This window comes from Vicugna pacos, chromosome 32, assembly GCF_048564905.1.
Source record: "Vicugna pacos chromosome 32, VicPac4, whole genome shotgun sequence".
Lineage (NCBI taxonomy): Eukaryota > Metazoa > Chordata > Mammalia > Artiodactyla > Camelidae > Vicugna > Vicugna pacos.
Genome location: NC_133018.1, coordinates 4,172,592 through 4,198,472, shown reverse-complemented (window position 1 = coordinate 4,198,472; position 25,881 = coordinate 4,172,592). Strand labels below are relative to the sequence as shown.

At 55.2% G+C, this 25,881-nt stretch overlaps 1 protein-coding gene, 1 long non-coding RNA gene and 1 other non-coding gene across 3 annotated transcripts in view; 2 read left to right on the top strand and 1 right to left on the bottom strand.

Moving 5' to 3' along the window:
• DEPDC5 (DEP domain containing 5, GATOR1 subcomplex subunit) overlaps positions 1-689 on the top strand; it is a 77,992-nt gene extending 77,303 nt beyond the window's left edge. The window contains exon 43 of the mRNA XM_006218025.4: positions 37-689. Within this exon, the coding sequence (XP_006218087.1) occupies positions 37-329 (293 nt within the window). The 3' untranslated portion in view covers positions 330-689. The remainder of the gene's footprint in view (positions 1-36) is intronic.
• A 6,676-nt stretch (positions 690-7,365) lies between these two features.
• On the top strand, positions 7,366-7,438 carry TRNAA-GGC (transfer RNA alanine (anticodon GGC)). The gene has a single exon. It is a non-coding gene; the product is annotated as a tRNA-Ala (tRNA).
• A 7,887-nt stretch (positions 7,439-15,325) lies between these two features.
• LOC140691032 (uncharacterized) lies at positions 15,326-25,786 on the bottom strand. The gene is made up of 3 exons (XR_012066486.1): positions 25,609-25,786; positions 21,311-21,502; positions 15,326-19,213 (listed from the first exon to the last, which is right to left on the bottom strand). It is a non-coding gene; the product is annotated as an uncharacterized lncRNA (long non-coding RNA).
• Positions 25,787-25,881: the final 95 nt, after the last annotated feature.

Below are 25,881 nucleotides of genomic sequence, written 5' to 3'. Positions count from 1 at the left end.
CCCAGTGGCCGCAACCCCGTCCCCCTCCGCCCGCAGGCACGGTCTTCTTGCAGCTGCCCTACTCCAAGCGCAAGTTCTCGGGGCAGCCGCGGCGGCGGCGGAACTCGACCAGCTCCAGCAACCAGAACATGTTCTGTGAGGAGCGGGTGGGCTACAGCTGGGCCTACAACACCATGCTGACCAAGACGTGGCGCTCCAGCGCCACGGGCGACGAGAAGTTTGCCGACCGGCTGCTGAAGGACTTCACGGACTTCTGTGTCAACCGCGACAACCGGCTGGTGGCCTTCTGGACGAGCTGCCTGGAGAGGATGCATGCCAGTGCCCCGTGACGGCCGCCCGGGTGGGGACCAGCCAGGTCAGGCAGGCCCGGTGTGGGGTGGGGCCGGGGCTGCCACCTCCCCAGCGTCCGTCCACCCCAGGAGGAGACTTCACGGGTAGGCGGGCTTCAGCGCTGGGGAGGGGGCGGGCAGCCCTCAGGAATGTCCTCAGAGACCAGGTGGCTCCCATGGGCATCCTTTCCTCTGCCGTCCATGGGCTGTTCAGAGCAGAATCAGCCGCCTCCCGCCGGGAAGGGGTGCGCACAGGATGTATAATTTTGTGAAATAGTGTACCATAGGCTGACACCAGCTGTACATACCTGTACATACTGGAAGCAGGAATAAAGCGCCTCTGTGGCCTCCCTGCCCCCAGCCTGGCTCCCGCAGCAGCAATGCCGTCCTCAGCTGGGCAGCTATGCACTGTCACCAGGCCCTAATGGTGAGTGAGGCAGCCACAGACGGGAGGACTTCACGATTCACCTGGGGACCCTGGCTGTCACAGGCCCTTGGTGGGGAGGAGAGTTTCAGGTGGGCCTCCTGAGCAGACAGAAAAGTCCCAGGAAAGCCTCTGTTGACTGTGATTGACGTGAGGACCCACTGCTTAACGGGATAAGACTCGGCAGGGCCCTCCACCTCAGCGCCCGCCCTCACCTGCCAGGGTTGGAAGGACCCGACAGATGCCCCCACTTCTCCACCCCTGTTGATCTGTCTCCTCAGTAGCCTGTGAATCCATCCCCTCCCCCAGGCCCCTGGCTGCTGCTCTCAGCCTGGCCCTCACCCCTTCCTCTCCCTCCTCCCCCTGCACAGCCAGGAGGGCCTCCCACCATGGCTCTGCTTTCCCTCAGGCCCTTCTCCACTTGGAAGCCAGAGTCCTTTTTAAAAATCACTCTGATTGTGCCCCCTACTATGTAGACCTCTCTGGTGATTTGAACTTGAAAACTCGCAGATGTGGCTTCTTGATCTGGTCCCGGGCTATCTCTTTAGCCAGCAGGAACATCACCAACTCTTTAGTGGCTCAGATCCTTTGCACATGCTATTCCAACTGCCTGGAACGCTGTTCCTCACTCACTCCTGGTTGTCAGCCATCAGCTCGTAGCTCAAAGGTCCCTTGTCCAGGGAAGCTCAGTGGGACCTGATTACATCTTCCCACGTCACCTCGTCCTTCTCTGACCACACCCTTACGCTCAACATGTCAGGAGCCTTGCCTATTTTGTTCATCCTTTTGTTCCTAAATGTTCAGCAGAATCGTAGATGCTGGAGGGGCGGTTGTTGGCTAAGTGTGTAGGGTGAATGAACGAGCTGGACTCGAGGGCCAAGCACTGGGGGTCACGTCCGAATCTCCCCCCTCACCACCTGAGCTCCCAAGTAATGGAGCCTGCAAAACAGGTGGATATGAGAGGACTTAACTGACTGGCAGGCAGTAAGCAAGTGAAGGCGGGAGTCCTCTGCCCGTGCTGCTGAGCTGGCTTCCCGAGTGATCGTGCTGGACGCCGCAGCCGCTGGCCTGTTCAGATCAGTCACCTGGCATCTTTGGTATCCTGCATGTAAGGCCAGCAGTCGTCCCTGCCTTCTGCCCTCTTCCCTCTTACAAAGATGACTCAGGAGGCCCCGTGGGTGATTGTGTGGGAGCAGAGACAGCTGACAAGTTAAAATGCTGGGTTGCCCACCCTTCGGAGCTGGACCTGAAACTCACGTGCCCTCGAACTGCTTCCCCGCAGCCCTCCTCTCTACCCCGCGCCTCCTTCCACCCACTTGTCCAAGCCAGAACCTGGAGTCAAACCGAATCCTTCTCCTCCTCCTCCATTGTCCTCCCGCCACTCCCTCCCTCCCTCCTGGCTGCCCAGGTGCAGAGCCAGCCCTCGGGGAGGGCGTGGCTTGCTTGGACTTGGAGAATGTGTGCGGATTGCAAGCCCACCATCAGGTGTGTAGGTGTGATACCCACTTCCTAGTGGAAAGAGAAAAGCAGTAGGAGGACCTGGGGTTAAATTCCAGCCCTGCCGCCTCAGCTGCGAGAACCAAGGCTGGTTCTGTTTCCTCACCTGTTAAATAGGGATGACGTGGCCTCAGCTTCCTTCCCAGCCCCATCCACCCACACACACCTGCACTCATACCTCTGTGTATTTCTCTTCTTCCGTGCTTGTGACGCCCTCATTATTTGCTGACCTGTTTCAGCTCACTCAGCTGGGAATTTCTTCTGGCACATTCTTCAGTGACAGCGGAAAGAGTGAGATCAAAGGGGCAGGTGCAGGCAGCAGGGCCCCCTCACAAGGCCCAGCCCATGGGAGGGACACACGAATTGTAAGAGCGACCTTGCAGAGGTCACCTAGACCCGGCTCCCTGAGCTGAATCCTGGAAGGCACTTAATCATGGTGAGAAGTGACATGCTGAGGCCCAGACTCATGAGTGACATGCCCTGGGTCGCCCCAGGGCGGGTGGAGACCAGGGGGTCCAGTGAGACCAGAGCTCTGGAGCAGAGGAGGTCCTGGAGATCTGACCCAGCCTCTACATCTTCTCCCAGATAAAGGGACAGACGGTGACCTGCCCCAGGCTGAGGTGGGACTGGCCAGAGGACCTGATGCCTTGTAGGCACTCGGTAACGGGGCAGGGAGAGGGCAGGCTGAGGAGGCAGGTGCCCGGATCTAGACTCCAGCAGAGCCACCTGCCAGCATGTGACCCTGAGGGAGTCACTGCACCTCTCAGGGCCCTAGTTTTCTTGTCTGAAAAATGAGACAATTATGCCCCTCTGGGGTTGTAAAAATTGCACGAGAGAACGTGGGTGAAGAGCTAAGACAGTGCCTGGGAGGTTGTGAGCCCCTCCCTCAACATGAGCTGTTATGACAAGACAACTGGCCTGGACCCTGAGCCCTGGGCTGTGAGAGATGGGCACCAACCACAGAGGCTGGGATGTAGAGGGCAGTCTTTAAGGAGCAAGCAGCCTGGGGCTTTGTAGGATGTGTAGGAGTCAGAATAGTCAAGAGGCAGAGCCCAGTGTCCCCACATGGATTGGAGGGCCACACTCCTCTAACTGCGTGGTTGTTCTGCCCTATCTGGGTCCCAAGAACCCCTGCTGGGAGTTTTTCCTGTTGGCCAAGGTGCTTCATTGCCAAGGGCAGGAAGAAGGGCCTCCGGGCTCCTGCCCATGGGCTCAGGGTTGTGGCCCGAGGCCAGCAGCTCTGCAGACATTTCTCAGCTTCGTGGTTGTGCCAGGGGAGAGGGATGCACATAGGCCCCTGGGTCCCTGGGGTGGCACCAGTCAGCCTCCTGGATATGGAAGTGTGTCTGGGGTGAGGAACCACACAGAACGTGGGGTGCAGAAAACCATGATGGCAAAAGAAACGAGACAGAGTAGCATCCCTTCACCAAAGGAACAAGAAATCAGCCAAAGAGGCTTCAAGGCAGAAGACATTGCTGTCTTAGTCCCCTACCCTGGGTTCTTCAAGGCTCCTGTGCCTAAGAGCTCGCTTAAATCCCAGATTCCAGAGCCTCCCCGAGAGATGCTGATTCAGGAGGTGTGGACTCCACTGTAAGGACACACTCGAGTGATGCGGTTATCAGCGGTCCATTTGAGAAGCCCCGCCCCAGACCCCTTCTCCGGGCTTCTTCCTGCTTTACACGCAATCCTAACCACCCTGGAAATCTGGTTCTCAGACCGAAGCAGCGCAGAGGCCACTCAGCGGAAGGCAACAGAGTAGAGGCAGGGAACTCAAGAGCAGGGTGAAGTGACAAGTGACAACAGGATGGGAGCCGGGGCTGACAGAGCTGCAAGGACCTCCCAGGGCTCGGGACCCCCAAGGGCTGAGCAGCTGGGCCAGGCACTGCCAGGTGCTGTGTTGGGGAGGCACCCGAGCCTGCCTCCTACTTGTCAGAAGAGACCTGTCAAAGTCATAGAAACTTCAGGGATTACAGGGAATAAGTACAGGATATACACCTGGACACTAAGGAGACCTGCGAGGCTTTGCTAGAGTGGAAAACGTGGGAGGAAAGACCGAATAGAAGCCAATTTACAGGCCTCCTCGGTTACCCAGAAACTTTCAGATGTGTGAAATAATAATGGTTGCCCCATTTCTTGAGCATTCCCTTCCCTGTGTTCTGGACAGTAGCATACTTTACGTGCCTTTTCATCTTGTAATCTTATCAATGACCATCAGACCAGATGAGAGTGGGGGCCCCAGGCCGCACAGCTGACAGCCGCTGACGTTAGGTCTGTGGGACCCAGAGCCTGGCTCCGCGCTCTGTGCTGTTGGTGAAGTTCACCCTCTCCTCTGTCCCAGAGGCCCCCCTGTCCCGTGCAGCTGACCGTATTCCAGGCGAGGTGCGGCTCTGCTGGGGTACAGGTGTGGGTGTGGCCTCAGGCTCTGGAAGGAAGGTGGGGGTGCAGGTCGCTCCTCTCTGGAAGGCAGGTGCTCCTTTCCTCCTGATCCGCAGCCCCTGACTTCAGCTGCAAGGACTTCAGGCAGCTCCTGGCCTTCATACTTGCCCTGAGCCTGGCCTGGAATGTGCAGGTCATGGGGGCAAAGCCGGTGCCGAGAACTCAGTCCTCCCAGCCATTAGATGGGACCTCCACCTGCATCTCTGGCTGTAGCAAGATTCATCTGTTCTCAGTGAATCAGCCCGTGGTCCTCCCAAGAAGGAAATCTCTTTCCCTGTGAGGGCAAGGGGAGATGGGGTGCTGCAGGCTCCTTTGTCTCTGAGCACTTTCTGCCTGGCAGCAAGTCTGGGAGAAACCTGGGGGACCACAAGATTTCAGACCTTCCCCTTCTCCACCGACGGGAAGCTGAGCACTGAGGAGGGTGGCTTTCCCTTCAGTCTCTCTGCAGCCGTGACTGGAACTGGGTCTTGCCTCCTTTTTGTGCACTTTGATTGCAGCCGGCTCCGTTCCCACTGTGACCCTCCCCCCATCCCCATTAATCCTCAGATGTCTCTTAAGCAATAGAAATTTTTATTTTTAAGCCCTTGGCATCCCGGAAGAGAAATGTTTCCCTGGTGCCTTTGATGTGCATCCATCCAACCCTAGTAGCTCACATCCTTGGTTCTCCTCCTGCCCAGTACAAAAGCATCTGGGAGGTGTGATCAGGTGCTGTCTTGGAGCTCGGCCTCCTCCAGGCCTTCTGTCCTGCGTCTCCTCCTGGGTAGACACAAGCCTAGGGGGTGGGGAGGGCTCCGCCTGAGGTGAACCTATGAAACTTTCGTCCTGACACTGTCTCCAAACCCCCTCTGTCTTCCCAGCTCCTGGCTACAGCGCTGGAGGAGAACAGGAGAAGCTAGGGGTTCTCACTGAGGGGGTGGAGCGGGTGGATTTTGACCCCTAAGGGACATGTGGCAACGTCTGAAGACACTTTTGGCTGTCACAAGTGCAGGAGGTGCTATCAGCACCTGATGGGTGCTTCTAGACACTGTATGATGTACAGGACAGCTCTGACAACAGAATCATTCAGCCCAAATGTCAGTCGTGTTGAAGTTGGGACACCCTGAACTAGATTCTGATGGGGTATGAGAGGTCCAGATGGTGGCGGGGGGGCAGGCAGGGGCTTCTGGGGGCTCCTTCCTGTGAGCACATGCTCTACCACTGAGCTATACCCACCCACCCCCTCTGAATCCTTTACTGATGGCAGCCCCATCTCCAATGTCCTGTAGCAATCACTCTTGCTGGGTTCCAGGACCAGAGTGGCTAAGAGACCTACTTAAAGGCGCACAGCAGGTATGGACAGAACCAGGTCACACTAAGCACCCATGTGCTAAGTGCGGCTCTCGTGTTTCTCTCCTTGTACACATAGCTTGCCTCTCCAGATGTGTCTGAACCCCTTGAGGGAAGAGAGCACATCTTGCTCTTGCCTATATCCTGCCCATGTGCGAGTGCCCATCCCACACAGGGGCTCATTTAGAATCGGTTGAATTCATTGATTCAGGCATTTATGCAAGCTGAACCTAGGTGGCCCTGCTCTTTTGGTGGAGGGAAATGGACTTGTAAAGCCCTACAGAAAGAGAGGAGGGAGCTTGATTCTGCCTGGGGGAGCTGAAGAAGCCTGGAGAAAGGGGTGTTGAGGCCGTCCAAACGTTCTTATTTGAACATGCGTGGAGATCTACCAAGATCCTGGTGCACCGCCAACCGGTTGGAAGCTTGGGGAGGGAGGGGAAGAAAGCGGAAGAAAGGTAATACTGACCCCAAGCAAGAGTGCGCCCTTCGTCCTAGGGCTGGAGCGCAGTACAGCGCAGGAGGCCGGTGGGTGGTGGTTCCCCGCTGCTCCGGAGAGTGGAGGGATTTACCCAGGGTGGCTGCGCACATACATGGCAGAGGAAGGTCTGAGCTCAGGGATTCTCCACCCCGGAGCTCTTCCCTTACAGAGGTGAGACGTGGGAGAAGGCAGTCCGCCGAGAGTGGCTTCCAGGGCAGGGCAGCCGCGTCCAGGAGGCAGAGCCTGGGGCCTGGGCTCCCTGCACAGTGACAAGGGCCGAGTCCCCAGATTCCCCAGGGCCTGACCACCGGCACCGGTCACCATCAGTGGTCGGCGCTCAGAGGATGGGATCACGCGGGGGTGGTCTGACACACAGGATGTGTCTCGCCTCAAAGCAGAAGTGAAATGGGGCACACTTCCCCTTGGGAGACAAGAGGCAGGTCCGACCACCGCTTGACGGCGTGTCCTGCGGGAGCCCGGAGTCTGGCAGCTGCCACTGGGGTCTGAGATGGGCGATGGCACAGAGAAGCTGACCTAGCCTGGGGCCCTACGCAGGGGCCCGGGTCCACCTCCCACCACATGTGCCTCCTTGGGCAGCATCCCTGTGATCGGAAGATCCTGTTCCTACCAGGTTTTATGATTCAGGCTCTAAGGGAGAATTCCTTTACACAAGTGCCTGTCTCGGGGCAGAGCCACAGCCAGCCCGTCGCATGAGGAGGAAGCACTGTTCGCTGCACACTCAATCTCTGCTTTCCCATCTGCCCACGTACCAAGAACCATCTATGTACCAGGCATTGTGTGGATACAAGAGGGAGAAGGACATGAACCAAAAAACCATATTTTTATGGTTGTGAAGTAAGAATGATTGGGAGGGAGGAGGGTATAGCTCAGTGGTAGAGCACGTGCTTGGCATGCACGAGGTCCTGGATTCAATCCCCAGTACCTCCTCTAAAAAATAACTAACTAACTAAACCCAATTACCTCCCCCGACCAAAAAAAAAAAAAAAGAATTGTTGGGAAAAGTACTCCAAAGGCCACAGCGAGGCCACTGAGGGAGGTTTGATGGGGCCCCTGGCTGAGTCTAGGACTCTGGAGACTCTGGAGCATTTTGGCGGAGGCCTGATGGATGGCAGGGCTTGCAAAGGGCCGGGACAGAAGAGAGGGGGAGCTCCTGGCTGGAAGAGCCTGAGACCCTGAGATGGAAAGAAGCACAGTGTGTGGGAGGGATGGGGAGAGAGGGGCCGGTGGCACGGCGGCGCAGCAGAAGGGAGCAGAGGCCCATCACGCAGGACCCTGCAGGCTCCACCAGGGTCCTGACTTCTGGTGCACCTGCAGGAGGAGTGTCGAAGGCTGGGGGCCCTTGGGCAAGCCTTTCTCTTTCTGCCTCGGTCTCCTCATTTTTCCCATGGGAACATCCCTGCAGGGTCATTGAAGAGCCCATATGTAAAGCTCTGGCCTGGCCCAGTGCCAGACAAGGTGGAGGTGCCCCATGAGCAGAGCCATTGGTTTAATTGTGACATGGCTGGGCCAGGAATCCAGGCTTCAGCCCTGGTCCCCTGCCAGCGGCTGCCACTGAAGTTCCTGCAACCCCCGCCCACCAGGGCTGCTTCTAGGAGACCCGGAGCCAGGAGCTTTCATCAGGACTGAACACATTGGCCTGAACTCCCCCGTGCTCTCTGTCATATCACAGCCCTTTGCCAGCTGTGCTAATGCAGCCTGGGAAGAGGCTCCAGGCCACAGCCATGACCAGCCCTGATGTCCCCCGTCCAGCCCCAGCTGTGCCCCAGGCTCCAGTGATCACCAGTCAGTCTCTGACTCCTGCCATGGACGCAGCCACATGCCTCTAGGTGTGGGGCAGGGGTGACGCAGGGCTGGCAGCCCCAGGGTTGACCAGCAGCAGGAATGCTTTATTCTGCAAGGGTGGAGCTGCGCTGGAATCCCTCTCTTCTGAGTCAGGGAAGGAATCTCCCTAAAGGAGAAAGGAGCTGGAGCCAGCAAGGTGCTCTGCGTGCCACCTGGCCTAGCTCTGGAGACACCCCTCATCTGGGGATTATTGGCCACTTTTACAGAAAAGTAACTGAGGATAGGGGTCACCCCACTGACCAGTGAGTCTAGACTCTCCTCCAAGCCACCATGACCTCACCCTCCCCCGCCCCCCTCGGGGGTGGTCCTTTGGGCTGGGTTTTGCTGTATTTTTGTATTTCACCCAGTGCAAGCTGATTGTCGGAGGCCTGGAAATGAGGTGGGCTTCCGCTTTGGCATCTGGCAAGGGGCCGCAGGAGTGTCACCAGCTCGGTGCTGGGTGGGGCCGCCCTTCTGGTTTGCAGAGAGGAAGCTGAGGTCTGGAGGCTGAAAGCAGTTTGCCTGAGTTTACAGGATTGATCAGCACAGAGCCCGGCCAGGTGGGCATCCCTTGTGCCTCCTCTTTTGACCTCCCTGGCCGGCCTCTGTGCCTCTGTCCAGTCTTCCCACATTGGAGAACCCCAGCCTAGGGCTCCGGCCCTCCTTTCTGCATCTCATCCCCCCGTGCAACTGGGTCCGGTGACTCTAATTACCATCTACATGCCTGAGAGTCTCCGCCTGAGATCTCGAGCCCTGACCCCACCTTTGAACTCCAACCCGGAGTTGTCCAGCTGCCTTCTTGGCCGCTCCTGGGAGACTCAAGAGCACAACAAACTGGATGTGTCTAAAGCACACTCTTGATTTAGCCGCATCCTCTCAACTCTGCTCCTCCCAGTCTTCCCCATGTTAGTCACTGCACCATCGTCTGCCCAGTTTCTAGTGCTAAGAGCCTCAGCCTGTGTTTCCTTTGCTCAACCCCCACATCTAATCCGTTAGCAGAAATACACGGTCACCTGACCCTTCCTCCCATCTGCACCTTGACCTGATGCAGCAGCAGCTGGACTTGTCCTCATGCATCTTCTTGGGCCTTGAAGAATTTACTCTCCTCAGGGCGACCAGCATGCTCTCTTTTAAACACAGAACAGGCTGCACCAACCCCCTGCGTGGAAACCCTCCAGTGACTTCCCATCAGTGAAATCCCAACTCCTTGCTACCGCCCACAAGGCCCGATGGGGCCTGGGCTTCTGGACGCCTCCGTCTCTGTTTTCATCTCCTCCTGCTCACTCAGGATGATACAGTGTCTCCTCTTTGTGTTCCTTGGACATCTCTAGGTTGCCCCTGCTTCAGGGCCTTTGCACGACTTCACCTCTCTTCTTGGAATCCGCCTCCCAAGGTCGTGGCTCCATTGCCTCCTCATTGTTGGTGTCACTTGTCGCCCTCCCTGGCCATCCCTCTGCCCACCCGCTGCCCTGTTGTCTCCCCCTCCAGCCCTTGTCCTCGCAGGAAATCATCTGCGTTATTGGCCCACTCATGCATTGTCTTTTATCCTCTCTGGACTGTAAGTTTTTGTCCTCAGCATGTACAACAGTGCGCCCGGTGCGCAGTAGGCGCTCAATGAATGCTTGTTCACAGAACCAACCACAAGGGCCCACATTACAAACCAGGTTTATCCCAGGCTGCCATCCCCGGACTTTCCTGCGGAACAGCCCTCCCCTGTCCTGTGACTTCTTTAGGACAGTCATTTCATTAAGTGCACAGAGCTTGCTCACCTGCCTGCCCACCCTCCCCACCTACAAGCTGTGTAACCTTGGACAAGTTACTTAATCTCTCTGTGCCTCAGTTTTGCCAGATAAGACCACTGTCCACCTCATAGGGTGAACATGAGGATGAGATTTATGCACAAAGAGTGTTTAAAGCAGCGTGTGGGGCACAGCATTTGGAACCGGTAATTCTAGTGCTATTACCACCACCGTCAACGGCCAGTTTGACTCCTGGAAGAGGCAACTGCTGTCTCCGCTCTACCTTCAAGTAATAACACTTCCTTGTGCCACTTGGTACTTGTCACCTGCTCGGTGCCATTCATTGGCTTCCTATTTCCCTTGGGAAAAGACCAAACCCCTTTCAGTAACCTGGAAGCCTCCATCCCTCTCCAGCCTCACTCTGCCCATCCTTCCCCCTTGCCTGACCCCCTCCAGTCACACCAGTCTCCTGCCAGTTCTTCTGGTGACTAATGTGGTCCCATCCCAGGCAGGTTGCCTGGAAGTGGCTTTCCCTCCTCCTTCCCCGGTTGATGCCTGCTCTTCTGCAACCTCAGCGTGGACATCGTCGCCTCTCAGCCTCCGTGATCCCCCATGATGCAGAGCCCCCCACTGCCCGCTCTCAGCTTGTGAGCCTGCCCTGCAGCCTGTGTCACTGCTGCAAGTCAGCGTTTGTTCCCTCCTTGGATCCACACGGCCTATCCTACGAGACTCCGGTCTCTGTGAGAACAGAGGCCAAGTCTTGCTTTGCTCAGCTATGTGCTCACAGGGTTTGCACACGGCAAGTGTTCGATAAATACGAAGTGAAGGAGCAGGGAGAAGGCCTTTGGGTTGGAGCCGCGCCCTTCGGATACCGCACACAACGGACCCAAGAGAAACCTGCTGCCTTTGCAGAACCAACTGGCCTTTCTCACCAGCCTCCAGCCAGCCCGACAGCCCCCCGACTTCCAGCAGGTTCCACGTGCTTGCAGCGTGGCCTTGTGCAGCCCCTGCCTGCGAGCAGCCTTCGTTCACACGGTGCCCACGGAGCCGGGGAAAAGCCTCTGCTGGGCTAAAGCCAAGACAGACTGGACGTGGAGCAGCGACACGGGGGAAGTCGGCCTGGCTTCCTGAGCTCGGCCACCTCCTGGCCAGACGCTCTCAGCTCTTCCTTCCCCCTTGAAACAGAGTGACCGTGGGGTCTGGGTGGCCGAGGGCCCTTTCCTGGGTTTTCCAGCTGAGGGTGCTTTCTTTAATGGGTTGGAGCCGAGGCCCTTGCAGGCTCCAGCCCCGGGGCCCACCCCTCTAGCCTGAGCCCAGGACATGGCAGAATGAGAGAAATAGGGACATGGTAGGCAAATCTCATAAAACTAATTCTCAGATTGTCTGCCCTACTTCTGTGAGTGTCAGGGTGCCCTTTCTTTTATGAAACAAGAGTGACGGAGATGGTGATAGGTTTTCTTTCTCTCTCTTTTTTCCCTCTTAATGTTCAGGCTCATCACATCACCTACTTAATTTTTTTTTTTGAAATGTACTAGTCCGGGGACAGCGGCAGAGCCAGGATGAGAACCTGGGTTTTCTAGCTCCTGGTTAATGCTCTCCGTCTGCAGCCCCTCCCTGGAGAGGATAAGATGCGGGGAGAAGAGCTGGCTGTGAATTATTGACGGGCTGCCATGTGGGAGAGGGGACTCCCTTTTCTGGTTGGGCCCCTGGGGGCAGAATTGGGGTCGCTGGGTAGCGGTTTCAGACAAGCACTTCCATGGCTTAGAATAGTTTCTGACAGGCAAGTATTTGACAGTAGACCACCCCCCCTGCCACCCCCAGCAGTGTTCATACACAAGGGGAGCAGCTACCTTCAGGGCTGCTGGAGGAACTGCTGGGGCCTGGGATGGGTACCAATTAAGGATCCTGGTCTTAGATTCAACCTGGTTTCAGCACCAGTTTCACCACTTACTATCTGCTTGACCTCAGGCAAGTCAGTTTCCTTCTATTTAAAATGGGGGTAACCATCGCCACCCTCAAGGTCCTGGAAGGAGAAAGGATAATGTGAAGCAGCTTTCGAGCAAGGACCAGCAAGAGTGGCCTGGACTGTGTGCCAGGCCGTTTCTGAGGATGGACAATCCGGCATGGGCTGGATGACCAAGGGAGAGTTCCTGGAGGAGGTGACACTCAAATGGAATCTTGAGACACTGCTAGGCTCTGGATAAGTAGAGAGGAAGGAGTGGGGAGCTTCCCAGGAGGAGAGCATACAGGGGTCTCTGGCATGTGCAGCAGTAAGTGTTGATGGAAGTAGCTGTTATTATTATCTTTTCTTGGGCTCCCACAGCTCTGGGGGCTCATCCCTGGCACATCAGAGATGCTTGGTGCATGTTGAATGGATGGGACCGGCTGCCACAGAACAGAGATGTATGATTAGATCTAAGTAAGTTGGGAAAATAAGAGCATCTATCCATCCACCCACCTACACACCTGCTCATCACCCAGCAACAACCACATACATACATACACGTCCATCCATCCACCCATCCACCTATACACCCGCCCATCATACAACAACCCACATACATGCATACACAGCCATCCATCCATCCACCCATCCATCTACACACCTGCTCATCACCCAACAACCGCATACATACATACACATCCATCCATCCATCCACCCATCTATACACCTGCTCATCATCCAGCAACAACCACATACATACATACACATCCATCCATCCACCCATCCATCTATACACCCGCCCATCATCCAACAATCCACATATATACATACACAACCATTCATCCACATATCCATATACCCATCCATCTATCTGTCCATCTGCCCATCTATCCATGTGTTTCAGGTTGAGAACAGGACAAAGCCACTGCCCTGGAAAAGCTTACATCAAGTGGGGCGAGGCTTACAGCTATGAATCAAATAATTACATGAATAAGCATAACACTGCGACTGTGATTAGTGCTACAGGTCAAAGGGGTTCATGGTGCCAAGAGAGACTGAAACAGTGAGATTTAACCTATCCAGGGGGGTCAGGAAAGGTTCCCCACGGAAGTGACTGTTGAACTGAGAGCTCATGGGTGAGGAGGAGTAATTAGAAGATCTGGAAGTGTGTTGGGGGTGGGGGATGTTCCAGGCAGGGAGGGCAGAGCACCTGCCAGGGCAGGACCAGGCTGGGGTTGTGTTGGCCTTACAATGCAGGGCCTCCTGGGCACGTTAAGGATTTTGATTTTTATCCTTAGAAGTTCTCAGCAAGCATCAGGGGACAAGAGCAGATCTGTGTTTTAAAAAGCCTGTCTTAGGGGGGAGGGTGTAGCTCAGTGGCAGAGCACAGTGCTTAGCATACACAAGGTCCTGGGTTCAGTCCCCAGTACCTCCATTAAATAATAAGTAAACCTAATTACCTCCTAACTCCAAGAAAAAAAAAAGCTTGTCTGGCTGTGTTTGTAGAAAATGGAAGCGGGGGATGGGAGGGGCAGGTGTAAAAGCAGGAGACCTGCGAGAAGCCAATGTAGGAGTCCAGGAGAGGCATGATGGAACTGGGACTGGGAAGGGGTAGGGGAGGGGAGAAGCGGACGACTCAAGGGCCATTTAAGAGATAAATGGACATGATTGGGTGATGGGGTTTGGTGAGAAGGATGAGGGCGAGGGAGTTGTCGAGGAAGATACCCAGGTTTCTGGACAGAACTGTTGCTAGGCAACAGAGAAAAAGCCAGGAGAGAGCGAGGAAGGGGTGGGGCACACTTTCTCTTGCCATTGTTATGATGTCCGTGTTTGCAGAATGAGGGGTGTTGGGGGTGTGGGTGTGCACAGCTCCCAGAATGCCTGCCCAGTGGTGAGAAGGCTGGTTGGAGGAGAAGGCTGCATCTTGCAGGCTGAAGAGCAGGGCTCCCCATCCTGGCTCTGCAGCCAGGTAGTGTGTGATCTTGAGGGGGCATCTTCACCCCTGTGGGCCTCAGTTCTAAAACTGACAGCCTGGCTGGTCAGGCCTTTTAAGGGCAATTTGCTTCTTATTCGTGTCCACTGGCATTATTTACAGGGCTCTCCCTTGAAAAGTTACTTCTTGCAGATCCACTTTATCCAGAGCCTGAAGGTTAAAATCAGCGAAGTCTAGAGGAAGGAATCACAAGAGCCCACATGCCCCACCCTCTAATTTCATGGAGGGGCAGCACCTGACTCTGACCTATGTCTCCTCCGGCTGTCCCTGCAGGTAGGAGAAGAGGAGGAGCAGTTTTGCAAAGCCACAGGGTTACAGGGCAGAAGAACACCCTTTGGAGATGAGCCCCATGTTCCTCTTCTTACTTTGGGGGTGGGGATTTTTCTGCAGCCTCCAGCCATTTCTTAGGACAGATGGGGCTAGGTAGAGCCGTGGGGGTGGACTAAGGTCATAGACCCAGGTGATGCTGAGCATCTGGGGGCAGAATGATGAAGGGGACATCTGAACTGTGTCCTGCTAAGCTGGGGTTCTTTCTGACTCACTGAAGATATCTCTTGTCATGCACCCCTGCTGTGACTCCTGGATGTCCTCTAGGGGCTGCAGGATGCGCTCTGCCAAAAAAAAAAAAAAATGCAGAAAACCCAGCCTACCCCCTGCAAATGAGACATGGAGACAAAAACCCGGTTGGAACCTCAGGGCTGAGGTTTCCATGGTGGCTCCACTCTGCCGTCCTTCCCATTGGCTGGGCATCCTGCTCCTGCTTTAGCAACAGAGGCTCAGATACCCATCTCCTTCCTGATTGGCCAGGCTGTGCTGCAGTGCCATGGCAACAGGGGCAGAGGGACCAGTCTCTGCAGAACAACTTGAGTCACCATCTACCTGGAGTGGAGCTGATATCCAGAGGGCTGCTTACAGGGGATGCAAATTGGAACAGGCAGCCCCCACCTCAGTTTGAAGTCAGGTGGGGAACCCTCCTCCTTGTTTGCCCAGGGGGCTGGGAGGCTGCTGGGCTTCTCCTCCTCATCTCAGCTATTCTGTATCTTGCAGCATCTTCCCAGCCCTTCTCTTGCCCCAGGGCTACTGCCTCTGCAGAAGGAAAACCAGACCTCTGGCAGTGCCAGCATTTAACTCATTTCCCCACAGTCATACAAATTACAAGCTAGAATTTGAACCCCTATTGTCTTGCCTGACTCAAAGGCTTTTTAGAAGGTCCCTGGTAGAAAATCTGGGGGGTCCTTTTTTTTTTTAAATACTTTGTTTTTTAGAGCACTTTTAGGTTCACAGCAAAGTACAGAGCAGAAGGTACAGAGATGTCCCATAGTCCTTTCCATTTTAATAGCAATCCTCTTTTAACTCACCAGACAGCAAATGCTTTCCAAAGCACTCTCCTACTTGATCCTCCCCAAAACTCTGTGAATTTGGTAAGTTAGGGATGAATGACCGATTTTATAGATAAGGATGCCAGAGCCCAGAGAGGGCAAGTGATTTATTCCATGTCACACAGCATACTCGTGCCAGAGCTGGGCCTCTCACCCAGGCCTCCTGAATCCTTATCAGGGCTTTACTGCCAAACCACTGACTTACCCATACCATGGGGCCTCCAACAGGGTTGGAAGGCTGCCCTGAGGGGTCCTCTCATCTGTTTAGAGAACAGTGCCAAGTAGAAACAGGCATTCCTATGTCTCCAGCGTGAACCAAGGGTTTCAGATCATAATCCCAGTCCCTTCCAGGCAACTCCTAAACGTGGCTTCAGTCCTCAGGAAGGGTCCTTGTTTGACTGCAAATCTTGCTTTCCACCCTCACCGCCCCCACCGCCCCAGGTAAGTGAAGAAACACTGGTAACTTAACTACAATCAGATGCAGAGACTGGAGCGGAGGAAGGTCAGGCTTCATGCCAAGGTCATGCAGTCAGCAATGCAGCCACGGTTCCAACACGAGACTGCCTGACCTGAACGCGGGCTGGCTTGAACAGTGGGATGAGCTCTCTGTCCCACGATGCAGAATGGTAGCTCAAAGGGGCTTCGGAGAGCCTTGCTCTTGGGTGCGCATTTTCCCCTCAGTGGAGGCAAGGGCTGGTTCTATATTTTTTGGCACTGGAAAAAGCAGGCTCCAAGGATCTGCTTTGTGATCGGGATTTAGAAATCTCTGGCCCCTCAGGATGACCTAGTGCCCCCAACATTGTCTCCTGTTGCCTAGTTTCTCAGCTTTCAGGAGGATGGGGCAGGGTTGCTGGTACTTTGCCAATAGACAGGGAAGAGAGAAAACTGGGTGACCTCCTTGCTCTGAATCTGAGCCCCTACTGAAAACCAACATTTTGGCAGATTTCTTTCCTTCCTGCTCAGCTCGGGCTCCCTGAAGCTCTTGCCCCTGAAACGGAGCCCAGCCACCTGGCCTGCCCTCCTCCCAAGGGCACTGGTTTTGGAGGACGTGGGAGGTGGGAGCTCATACCCACCACTGTGCTCCCCTAAGTGTCACACCAGCAAAGGGCAGGCATGCGAGTTCACCACCACCACCAGTCTCCCCTGTGCTGGACACCAAGTCCATAAGTGAACAAATGGTGATTTCAGAGAGTGGTGAATGCCGTGGACAGGATGAAACAGGGTAGTGGGACGGAGAGTGACAAGATGGGTGGGAGGACAGGGTGTCCTGTTTCAGCCAGGAGGGTCAGGAAAGGCCTCTCGTCCGTGCGAAGATTGTTGGGAAGGCTGTTCCAGGCAGAGGGCAGAGCAGATGCAAAAGCCCTGAGGCAGAGTAGGGTCCAGAACCCTGAGCCTTGAACAACTGTTTTTCTACTTCCTCGGTTCTCTCTCTTGCCAAGTGGAATGTCTCCCTGCCTCCTTTATAGGCATATCGGAGGTAGGAGGCTTTGCTTCAGGGCAGGGTTAGGATTCTGTTTGTTGGCCACTGAGTGGGAGGAGACGCAGACACAGAAGCTCGGTTTGGCTTGGCATCCTCCACACCCACCAGGGTCTGTTGGCCACCATCTGGCAGGAAGGCACAGTGCTGGGCCCTGCAGGTCACAGGAGGGTCTGAGGGGTGCTGATCTGGCTGACCTTTGGGCTGAAAAGATTGCTCATGGCGCTGGATGGTGACTGAGCTGGAGGAGGTGGGATGCCATCGGGGCCATGGGAGACACAGAGGACTCGGATGAAGGAGGGGAAACTGTTTTTAGGGGAGGGGCAAGGGGTTGTAGAATTTAGCAACTCAATGCAACAAACGTCTGCTGAATCCTACTCCGCATCAAGGGACCAGGACAGACAGAGGAACTTCCCAAGGCACAGTGGGACCCCAGAGACCATCCAGGCCTGGAGAGCCAGGAAGGCTTCCAGGAGGAAGCGGCAACCCTTCAGCGGTCTGAAGGCTGTCAGGTCAAGCACAGTGGGGCAGCAGGAGGAGTAGTAGGTACCCAGATGGTCCCAGTGGAAGGAATGGCATCTGCAAAGGCCAGACAGGAGGGAAGAGCTTGAAATTCTCAAGTAAAGGCAAAGAGCTGTGTCTGAAGCAGACAGCTCATGTGAAAGAGGGGCACGAATGAGCCTCGTAGGCCAATGAAACACTCCAACCTTTTCCTGAAGGCGCTTATTGTAGGATTGCCAGACTCAGCAAATAAAAATACAGGTTGTCCTGTTAACTCTGAATTTCAGATAAACAACGAATCAGTTTTTAAATATAACATTCTGCATGCAATACTTGGAACATTCTTACACTAAAAATAATTCGTTGTTTATCTAAACTCAGTTTTAACAGGGCCTCCTGCGTTTTCTCTGGCAACCCTAAGTGTGGGACCATACAAGGGTTTTAAGCAGGGGATGACATGGTTGGATTTATGTTTTGGGGAAGCCCCCAGCATTTGTGGGGAAACACACTGGAGGGAGACCAGGAACCGGGGAGAATGAGGTTCCTGCTTTGTTCAGGCCAGAGAAGCAGAGGTCCCGGCCAGGGAACAGGGGCAGGGGCATGTCATCATGTCACCTGCTTCCCCCAGAGAATGGGTGGCCTTGGATAAATCTTTCAGCTGACGCAGTCTCAGGTCAGTCCAGGTCAGACCTCGGCTGTGCAGCATGAGCCTCTGGGCTGGTCTTCTCCCTCCCCAGCCCTCAGCATCCTCCTGTGTCGAATGAAGAGATCAGACAATCACAAGAGATGGGCCACAAGGGCCCTTCTGATCCTGCCACGAGGGGCTCTCTGCCCATCCCCTCTGACGTCTCTCTGGGGTGTTGCCCCATCACGGGGACAAGTCCAAACCGAGGTCCCCTCCCATGCCCCGTAGCTCCATCTTCCCTTCTAACATCACTCTGGCCACTGAATACATGAAGTGCCCCAATATCTCCTCTCTCCAGATTTGGGAGAAGGGACTCAGCGTTTGTTGAGGTCCTGTTGTGTGCTGGGCTGGGTCCTCTCCATCATTCATCTCCATTAATTCTCTGAGCAGCCTCTCTGGGAGGGTAGCATTATACCCACTGCACAGATCAGAAAGCTGAGGCTCAGCGGTGTAGCTGCTGCCCAGGTCCCACGGCTGCACAGTGCAAACCTGGAGTGGAGTCCAGGCCTGGCCGGCGCCAGGCTCTGCCCACCCACTGCCTCCAGGAAACGTCCTGAGAGCCCCTAATCCCCCACATATTTATTGCTGGGGCTCAGTCAGCAGTCTCCTTGTCCTAAGGCAGGCACGTGCTGTCCTGGCTCTTTCCAAGTTAAGCCAGGGACTTAAAAGTTAAAATGGGTTGGTGTAGCATGCATCTGCTGGGGGCTCTCTGGTGCACGAAGCCCTTTCCCCTCTGTGCCCTCCTCACGACCTCACAGAGACTCCAAACAGCCCTCTCAGCTCTTCCAGCCTGCAGCTCTGCCGCAGTGAGGTCTGCATTAAGTATTAATGGGGCAGCTCCTGGCACCTCTGTGACGTCAATTACCGGGCTGCTGGATGAGGGTGGAGGCTGCTTTTCCAAGGTGAAGTGGTGCCCGGAATTCAGCCGGCTCAAATGGCATCCCGGAGGGGCTGGCTGTAGGGACTCGGAGAAGATGCCACTAATGTAAGGCGTGGCAGGAGTCCAGAAGCCTTCCTCCCAGCTCCTGGCTCCCTCGGGGCCTGGGTGGCGTCCTGGTGCTGGCCTGATGCATTCAGTCATTCGGCAAGTATTTATGGAGCACCTGCTGTAGGCCAAGCACAGCCATGAGCGTGACAAAGTCCCTGCAGACGGCTTCCCTGTCTGGTGGAGGAGAGGGAGAAACTGTCTCAATACAGAAGAGTAGAGCTAGCACTGGGGGCCAGAGCAGGGGCCCCCCACCCCAGTCCATGGCCAGGGGATCCTCCTAGAGGAAGGCAGGGTTGTGCTGATCCTGAAGAAGGAGACTGAGTTAAGTCTGGAAAGAGGAGGAGTGAGTGTTTCAGGAAGAGGGAACAGGATCAGAGCTCAGTCCCTATTTCCACCCCTTCCCAGCCATGTGTTTGCGAGTTGGGTCCCCATCATACAGAGTTGTGACCAGGATGAAATGAAGCCACGGCAAGTGATGGCACAGAACTCGATGCAGAGAGAGTTCAGGGATAGCTGTTCCAAAAACAGCTCTGTGCCTTCATGTAATTCCTTCTGGCCAGGGATCCTTACCCCGATTTCTGGGGGCAGAGAAACTGAGGCTCAGAGGGGCAACAGCATAGGACCTGGGTAATTCCATGGATCAGATGCCAGGCTGGACACATGATCCCAGGCTCTGACTCGGGCTTCCTAATGTTCTCCAGCCCCAGGCAACCCAAGCAGTGGTCTCAGCTCAGGGAGGCACAGAATCCCATCAGCAATTCCAGTATGAATTCCTTGGCTGCATTTCCAAGTCAGTCTCAGCCCTCTTTAAGGTAAGGCAGCAGCTGTTCAAGGACAAGCCCAGGTTTTGGCTTTGAGGAGCCTGGGCGTAGTACCTGATTCTACTGCCAATCTGCTGTGTGATCTTGAGTGAACTACCTTCCCTCTCTGAGCCTCAGTTCCCCACAGTCAATACTAATACCAGCTGTCATTGCCTAGGTCTCTATTCCTTCCAACAGAGCTGGGACAAAGGAATTATTTTTAATTCCATATTGAAGATGAGGAACCAGTCTGGGAGGAGCAAAGGGACAAGCACAAGGCCACACAGCACAGCAAGTGGGAGCTGGATTGGGAGCCAGGCCCGTCCAGTGGCAAAGCTGGCCCACCATGCTATACTGTCTCTCAAAGTAAGAAAGCCACCCTGAGTTGTCTCCAAGATCCTTATTATTCCGTGAATTCCCTGCTTCCCCCAGGCCTTCAGGGCCCAGTGATTTCACGAAGAGGGCATTTCAGCTTGGGCTCATCCTCCAAGTGTCCCGTATAAACAAGGTAACAGCTTTATCACAGCCTGGGTTCACAGCCGGACTCTGTCCCTATCAGCGCCATGACCTTGTGGGAGAGAGCTTCCATCACATGGTACCAGAGGAATCTCCACCCAACAGTTGTCATGAGGATTAAACGAGATCACAGACTAGATCAATTGCAGATCACAGGGCTTGATGCCTCGTGGCTGGAAGCAAACACCAATCCCACCAAAAGAAGTCCGTGCAGATGGTGGGAGTGGGCAGAAGGGGAGGGGGCTTCTTGAGGGAGAACTGGGAAGGCTCCTTAGAGGAGGTAAGATTTCAGCTGGGCATTAAAGACTGAGAGTAAGAGGTGGAAGAATGGGAAAGTTGGTAGAAACTTGTGGGCAGGATCTGGGAAGTCAGTGGGCTCAGGGTGTCCGGGGAGTGGGTGGTGAGCCTGGAAAGAAAGACCAGGGCCAGGTCCTAAAGGGCCAAGTGGAGGAGCTTGCATCTTTTAAGGGGGAAGCGGTCCTACCTAGGACCCCAGCGGCAGCTCAGTGCTATGTCTGCAGAGGCCACCCCCTGGAGTCAGCCTTCCCTTCTGGCCTTGCTGCTCCCAGGTCCCTTTGTCGCCTGAGTCGGGGCCAGCCCGTCACTGTTGTCTGGAAGGAGACAGAAGGCGTAGCAATCTGCTCGCCGCCTACTAACACACTGGGGAGGAAAAGCTGTTTTTTTTAGCATGGCTGCCCGGCAGGGAACCTTGGTGGAAACTCAGCGACCCTCTTCCTTTCCTTCCCAGGTCGTGGTTTAAGCATCAGCTGATGACAGTTACGAGTACAGCTCGACAACCAAGAGTGTTTTCAGGCGCTGGGAGGGGCAGGGCAGCAGTGGGAAGAACGGCGGCGTGGAGTGGGTCTGGGTCCTGGTTCCCACCCCCTGCTCTTTGTGCTGCAGTTGGGCCTCAGCTTCCACATCTGTAAAATTGGAACAATAATATTGATGGTACCTGGACCACGTGGGAGCGTGCAGGCCCCCGCCGCCCGGGTCTGCTGCGGGGAAGTTTCCGCTATCTGCTCCCACTCCACATGCTGATGTGGGCCAAACCCTGGGCCTTTGAAGCATCCTTGTTTCCTCCTTTTGAGCTGCCGTGTCATTTGCTGAACTTCCAGTGTTGACGACATACCCCAGACCTTCAGAGCTGGAAAAAAGACAGAACTTAGCCATCCACTAGTGCAGCCTCCCATTTCACAGACAGGAAACCCAAGGCTCAGAGAGGGGAAGTCATGGCACTCCCAGGCCCTGACCTCCAGCTTTTCCCAAGACCACAACAGCCCCTCCCAACCCGGACCCACCTAGCAAGAACTGCACCGAAGCTGGAGGCAATTAGCCAGATGGTTCCAGCCAAAGGATCTAAAAAATTCTGGCTAAGAAACACAAGCTTCTGGACTACTTGCAGATCTGAAGCAAAAGCCTTTTTTGCCCTCATTTTAATTACAATTCCATAGGCGACAGCTTCACCTTCTCCTCTAGAGCTGAGCTCTGAACAAGCTTGCTGGGGGGCGGGAGGCATGCTGAGAACGGGGCTCTGAGCTCCAGCAGCTCACAGATTGTGGCCACCAGGACATTTTCGCACTTCTTACTGCCAAAAGCTGCCATGGAAGTGGATCTGCTCCCAAAGTGGGCTTTCAAAGAGTGGCGGGAGGCCCTGGATGATCCTGAAATCTGTGTGCTCAGGCTGATCTCAGACACAGGGGGTGGAAGTTGGTTTCAGCAAAAGGACACTGGGGCCAGAGCAACTGGCAGAGACTGGGGGTGCTGCGGGTGACCGTCTTGGCCACTGAGCAAGTGCCAGACCGTTCTGGTCTCCTTTTCCTCATCCATAAGATGGGGATAACGGCCTCCTTCCAGAGCTGTGAGGATATGGGGAGATGGCATATGGGGGTAAAGCCAGGCAGAGAGCCAGTGATTAACAGCAAGAGTTGCTCTTGGTGGCGGTGTTATCACCGTTGGCTCAGGATTGGCCAGGTCACCTGGGTGGCAGGAGGCCTGCATTTGGGGGAAAAGAAAAAAAATGAAAATCCTATCTGGGTGACACGAATCTGTGGGCAGGTGGCCCCTCCCACTCAAGCTGGTAACCATGCCGACGGTGTGAAAGCCATCTCTCCAGAACAATACCATGCTGCTTTGTAACATGTCCCTGGGTGTCCAGGCTTTGCAGGGAGCTCAGAGTGTCCTGGTACACCCGAGGAAAAATAAAGGACGTGCCTTTTCTGGGTCACCTATTCACTGGGCTCAGGCAGAAGGTTCTGGCAATGGTTTGGAAATCTAGTCCCTTGTGAAGAACAGTTGTTACCACTGACTCCGGGTGGGGTGCAGCGAGGAACTCATACAGCTGTGATGGCCAGTGCAGGCACGGTACGAATGTGCTCCTGCTGATCCCACCCCTGAGAAACAGGGTGGTCAGTCCCATCCACAAGTGGCTTCACCGAGGATACTCAGCTGGTAACTGGCTGAGCAGAACTCAAATCCAAGTCCAGATCCTCCTCCCCAGTCACATCACATACATGTCCTCAGGCAATCGGGGGCTGGGGGTGGAGGGAGGGTGTTGCTCTGTCCCTGGAGTGAGACCCTGTACCAAGTGAAGATGCAGCAGACTCGATCCCTGCTCTGGGTACCCACTCCAAGCTCTGGGCAACACACCATGTTTGACTGTAATCACCAGTCCCCTTCCCCTGGATCAGGGGCCCTCTTGGGACTTAAGAGTCCTGGGAGTAGGTGACCTGTCCAAGGTGGTCATCTTGGTCTTTGTTTATGAGGCTTTGGGGAGTTGGCAGCTTTCTCCCAGGGGTGAAGGAGATGGGTGCTGTTAAGCGTGTAGGCTACAAGAGGGAGATGTGTATGTGCTTTTTACAATCTGAATGCCCCCAAAAGGGGAGTCACGCCTTGCTCTTCTCAGCTCACACCTCAGGAACGTGTGGAGCCAGCAGGCCTGAGTCTGACAGACATGAGTTTGAATCTTGGCTCTGATGATTAACAGCTGTGTGACTTTATTTAAGTCGCAGAACATCTTTGAGCCAGTTTCCTCACCTGTAAGATGAGACTGGAAATCCTACCTACCTTACAAGGAAAAATACACCCCTCTCCACAAAGCCCCTGGCCCAGTGGGAGATGTTCCCTTCCCTGCAAGAGTGGGCATGAATGAGGTCGCCCAGGATAGGGCAGAGGGCCTGGGCAGAACCCTGAGGAACGCCGGCATTTTGGGGGTAGGTCGAGAAGACAAGCTCACATAGCAGATGAAAGAGGAGCGGCTGGGGCAGCAGAGGGAGACTGGGAGAGTGTCGGGTCCTGAAAGCTCAGAGGAGAGCCTGTCCAGGAGCAGGGAGCAGTTGTGCTAAGTGCAGCCAAGGGGGCCAGGAAGGTGAGGACCGTGCAGTGACCTTGGATCGGTGGCCACACTGAGGGCCACCTAGGTGGAGGAGAGGGGGTAGAGCCAGAGTACCACCCCTCAGGGGTGGGTGGGAGGTGAGGAAGTGGAGACAGTGACATTTGGTGACAAGGAAGGAAAAGCTTTATGGAAGAATCAGAGTGTCCCCCATTTGACATTTATGAATGTCAGACTCAGTTACTTAGAATGCTCCAGTCTACCTAATTTTCTGTTTTGAAACCAATCTCAGTCCAACACGATCAGAAGCTAGAAGGGCCCTAATCCCTCTTAAGAGCTGGAAGGAACCCCCTGGTGCTGGCCGCCTCCCACCTCTCACCTCCCACTGGAGCCAATCCTCACAGGCCGTGGTGGATGGTAGGTCATTATCTATTACACTCTTTAAAGATATTCACTAGGGGAAAGATCAGCCTGGTGTGTTAACCTCAATTCCATTTGGAGTTAGCAATGGTGACTCTTCAAAGCACGGAGAAGCCTGGGATGGGGGCTTCCTCCCAGACACACTCAAATGCGGTTTCATGGGCACTGAGGTCCCCACTATAGAATCACAGCAGGTAGAAGGTGGCGGGGGAGGCAAGAGGTCTGGTATGGCAGCCCCAGCTCTGCTCACTTGCTGTGCAAACTGGGTCCAGCCTCTCCTCCCCAGACCTCAGCTTCCCTTTATGCAGGATAAGGGGGTGGACAGTGGTGAGTCTAAGGGTCCTGCCAGCTCTGACATTCCAGGATTTCTTCTATTCTCCAGTGCTTTTAACAGTCCGTCAAGTCCAATTTTCCAGATGGTAAAAAACTGAGGTCCAGAAAAGGCCCACTCTCCAGTCCCTCCCTCTCGCTTCTAATGCATTTGACCTTCCAGAGTAAGATTCCTGGCCTTAAACATGGCTTTCATGCATCCGCTGGTTCCCAATTACTTAAGGGTAAGTTTCAAATCTTCAACTAGGCATTGAAAACAGTCCATGATCTTGTTCTACCCAACCTCATGTCCAACTGCCAGGCCTCTCTCCTCACCATTTTGTTTTTGTCCTAACTGCCAGGTCTTTGTCCTTGCTGGATCCCACTCCCTAATACCTCTTCCCTGAGTTCACCTCCTTTAAGGTCTAGCTTACCTGGTCTTTGGTAAACTATACCTTAGAGCCCAGGGCCGTATCGTACTTATCTGTAGCTACTCCTTCCCCCTAGTGCTGAGCATGCAGTAGATGCTCAATAAAATTCTCAGCGAGCCTAAGACCCCGGCTCCTGTGCTGCCCTCGGCATGCTGTACTTAAGTCCAGCCATGCTTTAGTCACTGGGAATCCCTTATCTGGGGCCCAGCGTAGGGCCGGGTGCCAGGGGCCCTTAGCATGAAAAGCCACGACTGGGCTTAGTGACAGCTGGTCCACTCTCCTGTCGGCCACAGGAGTTAGTCTGCCACCACGTACAGGCTGTGTAACATTGAATAAGTCACTACTCCAGCTTTGAAAAATGGGGAGGCCAGCTCTGCCCATCGGGAGTATGGGTTGTGGCCACTGAATAGGATTACGCCTCTAAAGGCCTAGTACTGGGCCAACTCCTAGCAGGTGTGGCAGGAAGGTTACCGGGCCCAGCCGGGCCACCCAGTCCCTCCCCCCGCGGAAAGCACAGTCTGCATAACGCCACTTCCGAGGGTGGGAGCACAGTGAGTCAATGTGTGTGTGGGGCTGTCCGCAAAGGCAGGACCCGACCCCGCCCGGCCAGTGCGGACCCAGAAGCAGGTGTGGCCCCGCGGAGCCCATGGGCCAGGCTGGGCGGGGGCGGGCCGGGTCCACCACTCGGGCACGCGGCCTCCTGGCTTCTCCAAGCACTAGGCTTATTTGCTTTTGGGGCCCTTCTCAAGCTAGACCTCTAACCTGGACTCAGAGGCGCCTTCTCAGGTGGGGCCGTGACAACGCGATGCCTGCGCGACCGCCATCACCGCGCCCCCTCCCCGGGCTCTGCAGTCCCAACCCCAGCTATCCGCTCTCCCACCTCCACCTCTGCGGCGGTAAAATGCAGCACTCGCAGGGCGCCTGCGCGGCTCTGGGGCGGGGCGGCGGCCGCAGCTATTTATAGTAGGTGACGTCACCTTGAAATAGACCGTTAGGGCCGGCCCGCCCTTCCCCCCTCCCACTCGCGCCGCTCCG